This window comes from Stylophora pistillata, chromosome 1 (assembly GCF_964205215.1).
Source record: "Stylophora pistillata chromosome 1, jaStyPist1.2, whole genome shotgun sequence".
Classification (NCBI taxonomy): Eukaryota; Metazoa; Cnidaria; class Anthozoa; order Scleractinia; family Pocilloporidae; genus Stylophora; species Stylophora pistillata.
The window spans coordinates 3531265-3544685 of record NC_142519.1 but is presented as its reverse complement, the minus strand read 5'-3'; the positions used below and the strand labels follow the sequence as shown (position 1 = coordinate 3544685).

The 13421-nt window shown below is 39.7% G+C and overlaps 1 protein-coding gene across 1 annotated transcript in view; it reads left to right on the top strand.

The window, feature by feature from the left end:
• The window catches only part of LOC111343867 (talin), a 45114-nt gene that overhangs the window by 14660 nt on the left and 17033 nt on the right, over positions 1–13421 (top strand). Inside the window, exons 10-38 of the mRNA XM_022951061.2 lie at positions 905–977; positions 1084–1140; positions 1484–1548; positions 1850–1913; positions 2257–2361; positions 2469–2558; positions 2697–2762; positions 3209–3310; positions 3507–3583; positions 3810–3901; positions 4660–4748; positions 4988–5128; positions 5455–5563; positions 5711–5762; positions 6135–6297; positions 6454–6552; positions 7057–7326; positions 7956–8186; positions 8308–8439; positions 8542–8670; positions 9095–9208; positions 9567–9680; positions 10204–10338; positions 10694–10822; positions 10931–11014; positions 11438–11665; positions 11753–11872; positions 12803–13000; positions 13260–13399. Of these exons, the coding sequence (XP_022806796.2) occupies positions 905–977; positions 1084–1140; positions 1484–1548; positions 1850–1913; positions 2257–2361; positions 2469–2558; positions 2697–2762; positions 3209–3310; positions 3507–3583; positions 3810–3901; positions 4660–4748; positions 4988–5128; positions 5455–5563; positions 5711–5762; positions 6135–6297; positions 6454–6552; positions 7057–7326; positions 7956–8186; positions 8308–8439; positions 8542–8670; positions 9095–9208; positions 9567–9680; positions 10204–10338; positions 10694–10822; positions 10931–11014; positions 11438–11665; positions 11753–11872; positions 12803–13000; positions 13260–13399 (3468 nt within the window). The remainder of the gene's footprint in view (positions 1–904; positions 978–1083; positions 1141–1483; positions 1549–1849; positions 1914–2256; positions 2362–2468; positions 2559–2696; positions 2763–3208; positions 3311–3506; positions 3584–3809; positions 3902–4659; positions 4749–4987; positions 5129–5454; positions 5564–5710; positions 5763–6134; positions 6298–6453; positions 6553–7056; positions 7327–7955; positions 8187–8307; positions 8440–8541; positions 8671–9094; positions 9209–9566; positions 9681–10203; positions 10339–10693; positions 10823–10930; positions 11015–11437; positions 11666–11752; positions 11873–12802; positions 13001–13259; positions 13400–13421) is intronic.

Below are 13421 nucleotides of genomic sequence, written 5' to 3'. Positions count from 1 at the left end.
CCAGACAATGAAAGAAAACAAATGCAGCATGGCCTGTGCCTTCCGTCTTGCAGGCTGTCCTCGGAGCACACTACGAGACTTCGTGGCGATAGCAGAATTGAAAAAGGTCGCCTCGAGGGAACTGGACCTCGTCCTCCGCGACCAAGAAGTTCAATCCGTGCGAGATCTGGAGGTTGCCTGTCGCAAAAGACTTCGGCGCTACATCCCGGTCATGAGCAACATGAGGAGAGAGGGGCAGCTGTTGCCAATGAAGTTCGCGGCACGATTTTACGAGTGAAATATCTTGTATATTTCACCACGCACAAAACGGCTCCTTTAGGAGCCACCAAATCTTGAAAGTCAATTGTCAACGTATTAAACATGTTGGATGTTGTATCAAGCGAGGCACGATTCTACGAGTGAAATATCGGATCACTCAACGTTTCTGGTAAACCAGACCAAAAACTCTTGATCTAAAACGACCACGATACCTCATTTTGCCACTCTGCGACAAACGCAAATTAAAAAATTAATAATTTAAACCCATATGCTTTTGTAACGGCAAACTTAGAATCCCTAACATTGTGTGATCGTTTCACGGACAAGCTACCGACAAGGTACCGACAGGTTACCGACACATTACCAACAGTCGGCCGACTGTCGGCCGGCTGGCGGCCGACAGGTAGCCTATATTTCAGGCAAAACCTGTCGGCCGACAGACGACCAACTGTCGGCCGACTGTCGGCCGACAGTCGGCCGACAGACGACCAACTGTCGGCCGACAGTCGGCCGACAGTCGGCCGACAGTTGGTCGTCTGTCGGCCGACTGTCGGCCGACAGGTTTTTTGGGGAGCTCTTCTTCACAATTACCGAACTTCAAAGGTAAAGTTTGTAATACTCAAGGTTGGATTCTGTATGTTTTCAGACGGAAATACTTCTACTCAGATCAGAATGTTGACATCAAAGATCCTGTCCAGCTTGGCTTGTTGTATGTCCAGGTAGGAAACAAATGCACTAGTCAAAACCTACTGAAACTACTGACCATCTTCAACTTTCAGGAGAAAGAGATAATACTTATTTAAAGCTTCCTCTTTGTTCTCTTAGTGTAGAGATGGTATCTTAGATGGAACTCATCCCTGTACACAGGAGGAAGCGTCGCAGGTAACAGCATGCTTCTCTTTTTGAACATCTTATATTGAAGTGGTGAGGGAGGAGGTTGACAAAGCCTGTCCACCTCCTCTTTGCTCTCCCTTACCCAGTGTTTTACATTCACTCTCTTAGTAGGAATTTCTTTCTCTTCTTAACCCTTCCCTGCTTTTAAAATCCAGGTTGAAGAAAATAACAATACTATGGATTTATTGTTTTGACTCAAACTTTCCAGTTCTTGTTATGGTCTTCAACCTTCCCCCACCTTCCTCCTCTCCCCCCCTACCCCCTCACTCCTCTCCCCCCCCCTTCACTAAAGGGAAGTTGTTGTTATTGTCTGTTATGTTTTTCTTCCCAGTTAGGGGCTATTCAGATTCAAGTCCAGTTTGGAGACTTTGAAGATGGCAAATACAAGTTTATAGAGTGAGTGACACTTTGCACATTTGGTTAGAAGCAAGACAAAAGTGAGAATCCATGCTTTTTATGAAAAAGCTCTGAACCCTTAACACCTTAACATTAGTTCGTTTATCTTAGTATATTCCCTATACCCTTCTTTATACATTTCCTTTGCTACTGACAAGGAGAATTCATTTAACAATCATTTCTTGTATTCCCATGATCTGAATGAATGATTGAGTAGTTTTACTTAAGGGAGAATTTAGAGGCTGGCTACTCGTAGAAGTTAAAGGGTTAATTGATGTGCGGATTTTTTGTTACTCGATAGTCTCAAAGAATTTCTTCCTAAAGAGTATGTGAAGTCAAAAAATATAGAGAAGAAGATAAAGGAGGTGAGGTTCCAGTGTGATCTTAAAGATCTCTATATAAATATCACAAGTGTTTTGTTGGCTGCTTAGGTATGTTTATTCACTATGGATGTTTAAGAGACCATTTTTGATGTATTAGAATTTTAACATGCTCTGAGGCTTAGAGGAATAAAACAAAAGAAATAAATCATTCATCCCCCAACCTTGATGTGATTTCTTTTGTTCTATTCCCCCAAACCTCCAAGCCAAATTTGAATGTTGATATTGAAAATGGCTTATTACTCAACTACACTGAAAAAAAGAAAAACTTTTCAATGGCTCATTGTTTTGAGAAGTATATTTATTTTACTGTTACTGAAACTACTAGGAACACAAAAAGGTGACTAGTCATGATGAGTTACAGGCCAAGTACAAGTATGTGCAGTTGTGTCGAGGATTAAAGACTTATGGAGTAACCTTCTTTCTTGTAAAGGCAAGTAAAAAATGTGCTGCAATTTAACCCAAATATCTGTCCTTTAAGCCCAAGGTGATACTGTTTTTAGTGGAGACTGTTCCATTCATTAAAACCTTATTTTGTAGGAGAAAATGAAAGGAAAGAATAAACTTGTCCCTCGGCTGTTGGGAGTCACAAAAGAGAGTATTCTTAGAGTTGATGAGAAAACTAAAGAGGTGAGATTTGTGTCAAACATTTTTTTTGTGAATTGGAAAACACTTAATAACAGTCTCTCTCTTTTCTGACGAATCCATTTATACACGCATATGTAGAGATGTGTATGTTAACTGCAGATTGTTGTATATTTCGGACAGGTGATGAAGACCTGGCCTCTAACGACTGTAAGGAGATGGGCAGCTTCACCCAACAGTTTTACCTTGGTATGTTTTCTTGCTTATTGTCCCAGCGTAAACTTGAGGAGAAATAGATGACATGGTGTAAAGAACTCACACATCAAGTCTTTATTTTCATTATTTTGAATTCTCTTCCCTTGATACTAAGACCCTTTATTTTCACCTGTTTATGCTAATCCTCAGTTTCAGTATCTCTCTTAATACAAAAGATGCTTATACCCTGCTAAAGGATGTGGTGGAAAGTTTTATTTCGGGCCATAAGAGGGTTTTCTGAATTTTATAGAGTTACATTGGTATACTTGTGCACAACATTTTGTTTTCACAGCTGATGGTGGTTTTCACATACAGGTGCATAAATTATACTTGTAAACCTAGTGGTAGTATTGACCAATAGATTACCTGTTTTATTTTGATACTGTTTTTCTTTCCTACAAGGAGGATAAAAATTGTTTATTATAAATTTCTTTCAACAGGATTTTGGGGATTATTTAGAGTCTTATTACTCTGTGCAAACTAATGAAGGAGAGAAAATATCCCAACTTATTGCTGGCTACATTGATATTATTTTAAAGAAGGTAACTGTTTACGAGTGTTTTGTTATCAGTTCTGCCTAGGATTTAGGGAAAGACAACAACAAAAGAAGAAATCAAAATTTTAAAACCAGTTACACAAATTTAGTAATATGCCACTTTTTTTGGCTTTAATTGATAACACTCAATTACTTAGAAGTCATGTCTGCCCATTGTTTATTTCTGTTATTGATACCTGTAGAGAAAAGGTCAAGAGGGTTATGATCCAGATTTTGATGAGGAATCAACAATGGTAGAAGATTCTGTTACTCCCTCAAAGTAAGTGATAAAATTTTTGTTAAAATAATTTGCACACTTCTAACCACTTCATATGTCATGATTATAACTTCAGTAAGACCATAAGAAAAACTTGTATGTAATAGAAATAGTATACACTTGAATTGGCAGGGGTTCAAATTCTCATGAGAGTACTCAAATATTTTTTCCTCTATGTTTGCAAACATCTTTCTGTAAATTTATACCTTTTTTTCTTTGTTGAATTCAGAGGCACATACTTAGAACGACAAACCAATAAGGTTGGTCATGCTGCTACTGGATCAGTAGCTCTTCCAGCTGTGATGAGAGCAGGAGGTCCAGGTACTCTACAGCTCTGTGTATCTAGATCTCTCTTTTTTTGGAGAATTATCTAGTACCTCTTGAGTGGAGTTTATGACCAGAAATACCATGATGTAAGAAGAACTTACCTTGTTTGGAAAAACAAAAACAAAAAAATAAATAAAAACTTTGACAGAAAATGCCACAAAAATGAACATCCTTTATTTAATTGAAAAATTCTTACAAATTATCACTCAGAGTATCTGTAGGGTAATTGTTAGCCTGCACCTCCCCTCGTGGGTGACTCACACTTTGTTCATACCTTTTGCTGGCCTTGAACTTGCCTGGTCTGCACACTAGAGAACTGTCTGCCTTCAAGTTTCCTTCTATAGAATTAATTTTGCTAAGCTAGTAAATTTTAAAATATTATGATCTTTTCCATGTATTGTTTTGTTAGTCAAACAATGTTGCAAAAGTACTGTAAGCCACTAAGCACCCATACATTTTTGCAATCTTGAACTGCAAGATTTTGCTCCAAGCTACACTATCTCCATACTGCCCATAACAATAATACTTGCAGATCAAGAGTAAGCTAGATGTACATCTATTAAGTGTACTGTTGAAAAAGATCCTTGGCCTGAAAATTGTTGATCTCTTCTTTAGCTTTATACTGTAAAAAAGGAAAAGTCTGGTTACAAGCCAAGCAGCCCATCAGGCTGATACTTAACTCCAGTTTCCATGAAAAGACTAGTAAGATACAGCATTACCAGTAATAACCATTAAATGTACTCATTTTGTAGGTGCATCCAGGTACAGTGTGGGTAAGATGGAGCCAGCCCAGTATGGGACAGTCACAGGATCGGCGCACTCTGCCCATAGACCACCCATGGTAAGAAAATGGGCTCAAGTGTTCTATCTCAGAAAAGGATCTGTGTGCAAATTGATTGAATGTTTATACTGTTTATGTCTTTTGATTATCGGGGTTTTGCATCCTTGTTATGCATGATCTTTTCTTTTCCTGGAGCGATTATTAATGGTCATCATTATCATGCTATCAGTGTCTGTTCAGTGGTGCAGGATGGCTAGATGATTACTGATCCAATTTTGTGGTGTTATTACCTTTAACAGGGATCCCAAGCCAAGCTGCACAGCCTCACTCCAGCACAAAAGGCATACATGAGTAGCCTGAGCTATGGTCTGGACACAATTGTCTCAGCAGAACATGACCTTGGATCTCCTGCAGAAGTTCCTGCTCTTGGTTCAGATCCAGTAAGATAAACTATCCATGAAGAATGTAGCTGTACATTACTTCCACACCTACTGTCAGACATCTGCATGACATATTTGTACACATTTAGCTGCCATCACATGCACATTCTTGTAGTTATTAAGAACACCCTCCCTTTCCTAGTGACTTTGGATGTATTTGGACCTTGTGTATAGTTTTTTTTTTTCATGTGCATGGAATTGCATATTTTCCCTGGAGTTTTTCTTCAAGAGCCATACGAATTATCATAGTTATTGTCTCTGTAAATCTCTCTGGAAGTAAATTATAAATGACATGAACCTCTATCTTTCTTTTGTGACATGCCTAGGCATCTCTTAAATGGAAGCAGAACACTTTGGACCTTTCCAGACAAAATGTTGCATCTCGCCTTGCTGCTCTATCAGCATCATGTGCTTCCATTGTCACCCTCACATCAGGTATTTAATGCTTGGAAAGGCTCTTAAACATTTCAATTACTCTTTGCTCTCCTGAATTTTCAATAATTTAAATTATTCTGCAAGATGCAGCTTGTCAAAATCCAGAAATTAGCAGGTGTTAGATTTCAGTGTTATGGTTGTTTGAAGGTGAGCCAGAGGAAACAAACTACACTGCTGCTGGTGCTGCTGTCAACACAATGTAAGTAGGATGTGTGTGAGATACACAACTGTTCATATTCACTATTGTTTTACTCCATCTTCACAATGTAAGTAGGATGTGTGTGAGATACACAACTGTTCATATTCACTATTGTTTTACTCCATCTTCACAATGTAAGTAGGATGTGTGTGAGATACACAACTGTTCATATTCACTACTGTTTTACTCCATCTTCACAATGTACGTAGGATGTGTGTGAGATACACAACTGTTCATATTCACTATTGTTGTACTCCATCTTCACAGATGACAGACATTTATCCGACATGTGCAGCCCATTTGATTCTGTACTGCATATTCTTTACAACCTTCTGCCTTATGTTAATGGATACATATTTGATCATTTTTCAGATCGTCTAACCTTCAAGATTTATCAAAAGGAATCAAAATGATTGCTGGATTACTCGATGATGATGATGATGGTAAAAACCTCTTGGATGCCACACGTGGCTTGGCAGGTGCTTTTTCTGCTCTGTTGAAAGCTGCACAAGAAGGGGGTGGAGCTGACAGTGAGGTTGGTTTTAAAGAACCTGATTTTCTTTATCACATTTAGGAAGATAAGATTGAAGTGCTTTTTGATATTCCTTTCTATTTCTGCATAGAAGACATGGCTTCGAAAAAAGAATCATGTAAATGAGATCTGATTGTAAATGATGATTTTTTTCTTCAGTCCAGAGGCAAGCTGTTGTCAGCAGCTGGTAATGTGGGCTCATCAGGAGCAACTCTTCTGCAGTACATGGGTGAACCTGATGTAGATCAACAAACTCAAGTATGGACAACTTACAAAGAAATAATGACTGTGCAGTGGCACAAAAAATGCACAAGCTGGCTCTACATGAGGAGTGAACAGAAAATTATCACACTACATCACACAACAATTGCACAATTTTTTTACAATGCACAGACTTTGAATATTAATAACCATTATCAGTGATCTTATAAAATTGAAATGTTGATCAGATGTGTGTCTTATTCTTAATATTTGTATTTATCTAATGCTTTATTTATACATATTTTGTGTGTCAAGGCAATTCTGGTTGTATTTATCAGGACCCCTTAGACATGATGTGATCCCAAAGAGCGATTCGAAAATTTAATAAAAACGGTTATGTCGGCAGCAAGATTCAGAGGAGAAAACGTTTAATAACGTTTTTTCTAGTTTCGGTGCACATGAAGATGTCTCTTATAATAAAATATTACATGTAAATTAGCACAGCTACCATCTATAAGATCCCTTATTTGCTATCAATAATGCTATTATTTTCTAACACAGGAGATGTTGCTTGCTTTGGCCCAAGCTGTAGCTAATGCAACAGCAGCTCTGGTTCTTAAAGCAAAGAATGTTGCCAGTCAATCCAATGACACCGGGGCTCAAGGAAAAGTAATCACTGCTGCTAAGGAGACAGCCAGGACAACAGCCCAGTTGGTGGCCTGTGTTAAAGTGGTTGTTCCATCCATCAGTAGTCATATGTGTCAAGAACAAGTTGTTGAAGCTGCAAAACTTGTTGCTACAGCTGTTGATGACACTGAGGGAGCTTGTAAGGTGAGATGAAAACTGCTTGGAAGGTACAGTGATCATTCAGATGAGAGAATGTGCTATCAACGTTTATATCCTGAGCTTGATTACCCGATTTAGGATTGCCATGTGTTGAGTTGATTTGTTAAGTCTAGTCTGCTGTAGCTTTGATGATACTCTGCAGGTTGTCCGGTTTTCTGTAGTAGGTTTTTTTTTTTTCCTCTTTCGTACCAAGTCCAACCAACCATCCAAGTTCCAATTAAACCTGGAGGTAGTGGATGAAAAAACCCTCACGAGAGTTAATTTTTTTTAAACTGTGAGTGATCCTGTCACCTTTGTTTTAAACAGTATGCTCATCACAAAGGTCTGGAATGAGTATTACCCTGGTAGGTTGCTATCCTTGGGAGTTGTAACATGTGATGTACGTGGAGGGGAGAGGGGGCTCTCGGTAGTGTATGAAACTGTGGTAAATTTGAAACCAGATGTTCTCCGCGGGTAGGACTAGGGACTAGCAGTAAATATGTTGCGGTCTATTCAGTTAAGTGAGGCGTTACTTTTCCTCATACACAGATAGGTCTTAGGCATTGAACAAAATACGTGTTGTTATAACTGCATTTACTAGTTGACAATTTTTCTGAATTTTTTTCTGGACTCAGGAAGCAGCCCCCGAAGATTCTGATCTGCTCAAGGAGCTCTTGGCGGCTGCTCAGGCTGTTCGAGATGCCATGAACAGTCTGCTGCAGAAGGTGCGAGATGGAACCTGGGAAGCTCAGCAGGCTGGGCAATATGACGCCGCTTGTGATGATATTCTTGGAGCCACTGACAGACTGTTTAACAGCATGGGTAACGCTGGGGAGATGGTCAAACAGGCAAAGATTTTAGCACAGGTGTGGAATTTCATCGTGTGTTTTTACCCTAGTGGTATTTACTGAGAGTCGTACATTATAAATAAGTCATAATTATTGTAAGCCAGCTGGATAACTTCTTATCCTCTTGTTTGTCATTCAGGCATCTTCTTCGTTGGTGACTGGAATTAAAGCAGAAGCTGAGACTCAAGATGACTCAGATGCTCAGAAACGACTTTTAGCGGCTGCTAAAGTGTTGGCTGATGCTACGGCAAAGCTTGTAGAAGCCGCGAAGGTGCAGTAGGACCTCGACACTAAAACGCACTTTTTCATATGAGTTTATCGTGAATGACGTCTTTGTAAAATGAATTGACTTTCATTTGTGTGGCTTAAACAGGGAGCAGCAAGAAATCCAAACGCTGCAGATCAGCAGCAGAAGCTTAAACAAGCTGCAGAGGATTTGAGATCAGCGACAAATGCTGCTGCTAGTGATGCTCTGAAGAAAAAGCTGGTCAAGAGACTTGAAGTGAGTTCAATATCTTAATTAGAAAAAAATGAAAAAAAGGTAAAAAAAAAAAAAAACATCAAGTTTCGCCATGGGCTATTCAGTCTAGGCACTAATTAAATATGAGGCTTAAGTGAACTCTTAGCATAGTAGCGATTGGCCTCCCACGGTAACTGAAAATGAAACGCAATTTCTCTGCGATCACGAGAATTTTTACTTTAATATTTAACTTTTAAAATATGTACATGTAGTTACTCTTCGAAGTAAAAACAAAAAAAAGCTTGTGACCGTCAGCTATCGCTCAAACGAACCTCTTTCTTTGATTTGCGAACTTCGTTTTGATTCAACCTTTGGTGGTGTCTGGACACAGTGCATGACTCCACTTGTATTTCAACGGATTGAAAAGTTTGCCTTTTAAAAAATGAATTTTTTTTTTCTTTATCAGGCTGCTGCTAAGGAAGCAGCTGGCCAGGCTACTCAGTTGGTCGCTGCAGCCCGCAGTGCAGGTCCTTCAAATCGAAATCAAGCTTCACAACAGCAGCTGAATGACCAGTGCAAGGTGAGCGAGAACTGAAATATAATAAACCTGCTTAAGTGGACCCTTCATTCAGCGGACACCCTGCAGTGAGCAAACCCGTCCTAATTTTCCTACCATTGTTTTCCGCAGTTGCCTCTGTTAAGCTGACAGAGAAATAAAAATGGACGGCTTTTGTAACTATGATCAGGCGCCACTAGTAATAATCGTAATCGTAATCGTAATCGTAATGAATTTTTTTCAGGCTTCTCTGCAATTGCTTGAATTACAGCTTTCTGGCGAACAATAATGGGTTATTTGATTTCTATCCACAATTCTAAGGAAGTTGATTTCATCAAAAGTTATGATGAAGTAATTGTTAATCGACGATTTCCCTTTTCAGCCGGTAGAGGAACACATTAACCAACTGGTAGAAGCTCTAAGAGACACATCAAGAAATCCTGATCTTGCCGCTCCTCAACTTGCGTTGATAAATGCTTCAAAGGAGTTCATCCAAGTAAGTACAGTGACAAGCATACATTGAACTCGAAAAATCAACTTTGAAAACAAAGGAACAAATGACGGTTCGCCTACGGTTCCGGCTGAAGCTTATGAAAGATAAGATTACGCTGTTTCCGGTTCCGGCTGAAGCTTATGAAAGATAAGATTACGATGTTTCCGGTTCCGGCTGAAGCTTATGAAAGATAAGATTACGATGTTTCCGGTTCCGGCTGAAGCTTATGAAAGATAAGATTACGCTGTTTCCGGTTCCGGCTGAAGCTTATGAAAGATAAGATTACGCTGTTTCTGTCTCAAGTGTGCGTTTGCTCGTTAACCCTTAAAACTCACTAAGAACGATAAGCTTAGAATTTGTCCTCACGGTATCACTTCCGCATCAGACATCATGGTCATTAGAAGTAAGGAAATGATTACCAACTGTAGTAGCTCTTGACTGTTAAAATACTCCTCATCAGTCCAGGAGGAGAATGAACCTCCAACAGTTGAGTGACATCAATCTTTTATGTCTTTATATTTTACAGCCTACGTCCAAACTTGTTGCAAACTCTAAAGCTGCTCTTCCAACCATCGGGGATCCAATCACAGCTACACAGCTCGCAAACTTTGCCAAGTCAACTGCATCTTCACTTGGAGACTTGAGAGATGCGGCGGATAAGGTAAGCGATATTATTTTACAGGGATTTCTCTTTTCCTCTACAACTCTCCTGTAAACTCACTGCATTCACTTAAGCTTTTTCCTCCCTTTTTTTGTCTGATGCAATTTTGAGATATGAAATGGTTAACTCCGTAAGACCTGAAGAAAGCATTCACACTTTCAAGTTTAATAGAAATGAACCAAACTAGGAAATGGACCCGACGGATAACATTGTGGCCTTTCCTCCTTCCCAGTCTCCTCTGTCAGTCATACTGTCGTTTTGTTTACTCTTTTGCTCGTTACATGACGCTGCCTTTCCCGTTCAAGTCTCACTTGTTTTATTACATGTTTTTGATGTTGTTTGCGGCATGTTGTAGGCTGCTGAAGCCTGTGGAACTCTGGAGATTGACAGTGCTTTGGATGCAGTTAGTTCTCTTGGACGTGATTTGGAGGCATATGAGAAGAGTGCTGAGGAAGGAAAACTGCTGCCTCTTCCAGGAGATACTGTAAGTAGTCTTGGGAGACGTATTGTGATCAGACCTTGCTGGCGATTGAAATCTGAGCCGTCACAAACTCAATGAGCGTTTTTGTTTTGTTTTGTCTGTTATTTTCAGGCAGAGTCTTGTGGTCTTGAACTCGGTGCAACATCAAAGTCTGTTGGCTCATCAATGGCACAACTTCTAACCGCTGCCTCTCAGGTATCTTTTGTTACGAATAATGAACTAAATTAAACTAAATAAGATATGACCATGCATATGTGGCCCTAAAAAGTTGATAAAACGCTCTATAATCACTTGTGCGTGTTTGTTGTTCGATTGTGTGGTTAAAGATGGCTCATACGTCTTTCTTTCTTTTTTCAGTTCTCGGTTAATTTCCCAGTTAATCGTTCGAAAGTGAGGTCTATTCCTTTTAAAAAATTAATCTGAATTTGTTTGCACCGTAAAAGATGGAATTGTGACCAATCAGAGTGGGTCTAGTCTCTCGGTTGTTTCGTAGATTAGAAGGAACACGAATTTTTGAGGATTGACGCGGGATGCCGGCAAATGGCGAATTGAAATAATGACGTTGAAATACGCTAGAGAAAGAGACGGTGACTCATACTTTTCAATATTCATTGTTAGGGCAATGAAAGTTACACAGGTATTGCAGCGAGGGACACAGCTAGCGCCCTGCGCGTGCTGACCGCTGCAGCCAGGGGAGTGGCAGCAACAGCAGAGGAAAGAGCCCTGCAGATGAACTTGATCAAAGCAACTCAGGCTGTTGTTACTGAGTCGGCAAAATTAATTCAAGAGGCAAAAAATGCCGTGAACAACCCCGGGGATCCCAACAACCAACCAAGGCTGGCACAGGTAACGGTCAAACAAGTTCATGAAATTTTGGTTACTCAAGCACGTTCGTAGTTTCAATTGTTGAGACGATGGTGTTTATTTCTCTAGGCCGCCAAGGATGTATCCAGCGCGCTAAATAACTGTGTGAACTACCTACCGGGCCAAAAAGATGTCGATGAAGCTATAAAGGCCGTGGTCAACTCCAGTCAGAGCTTAGCCATAGGAGAGGTGAGATAAATAACGTCCAAGTCTTCAATCCATTTTATTGAAAACCTTGGATTTTCTTGTTTAAATTTACGGTATTTAGACATTTATAAGTAGAAACCATCAGAAACATTTACCCAAAATTGTAATAGCGAATATTGTAGTTATCTCTTGGGCGGATAGTGCGATCCAACGAACGAATCACCATCTATTAGAATAGTGTTACCAAAATATACTACACTATCCATCGGAGAGAGATCAATCCTGTGGATAGCATTGTCCATTCTTTGAAAAGCCGGGGTAAGAACTTAAACTCCATTTTTCCACCCTTGACTTGTGGGAGTTCCTCAGTAGGAAAAATTGAGATGGAACTATCCATTATGGCATCAGCCATCACAGTATTATCATTTCGACAGTATTATTATTCCCACTCAAAGAAGACAAAGGTTAAGGAGATAAAGAAACCCGAAGGCTAGATATAGGCAAGAGGAAAGAAAGGAAAGGAGCCGAACCAAACATGGCTGCTAGCTGCAGTGAACGATTGCGAGCTTGAAACGGTGTTAAACACTCCCTTTGAATAACAGGGCCCTTGTGGACAAATGTGGTTATTTTTATTTTCTTTCTTTCCCCCTTTTTTTTTTTTTTTTTTTTTTTTTTTTTTTTTTTTTTTCCATGAATGGAAATGGTTACTGAGTGTGAGTGAGTTAAGTGGATACATTCATTGTCCCTCGTTGATGATGATTGTTTCTCTTACTCAGATTAGCACCGTAAGAATTTTATTCACTTTTGAGGAAAAGAATGGGCGAATAATTTTATCACTTAGCTTACCGTAATGAATTAAACAACAACCACAACAACAAACTTCAGCAACATGTAATTATATTATTATTATGTTAATGTATTTTGCTTTTGTTTTAGACTTGTTTTGACTTTATTATTTGTTTGGTGTTTCAGTTTCCGCCCACCTCAGAGGGTTACCAGGTCGTCCAAGAGAAGCTCAGCATGAGAGGTGCAGCGCTGAATGCCGCAGCTAGTGACATGGTGTCAGCGTCGCGTGGAACCTCCAACCAACTTGCTGTATCCACTAAGAAGTTTTCAATCTCCTACCAAGACCTGCTGGACAGTGGACTGAAGCTAGCTGGACAGGCTAAGGTATTTTGATCAACCTGGCGGCCAAGCGTCTAGCTTGCGAAAGTGGATCACTCGCTATTTATTCAGAGGAGCCAGGAGCTGGAATTATAGGGATATAAAGCACAGGAATTAACTGGATACGGGATATCAAGGCCAAAAATTAATCTTACTGGATGCGAGATACTCAGACCCACTTAATGGGGCCTCTGCACTACTGAGAAGTTCGTGTGCTTCGATTTGATATTAGTTTTTTTATAACTCGATGCAAATTGTTTTTTAGGATGAAGCTGCCAAGGATTCCTTGGTGCGTAACTTGAAGAACACATCAACAGCGTCCAGTAAACTCCTTTTGGCTGCCAAATCTTTGGTTTCCGATCCAAATGCACCTAATGCTAAGAACTCGCTGGCTAATGCTGCAAGGTTAGTTACATGGAACCTATAA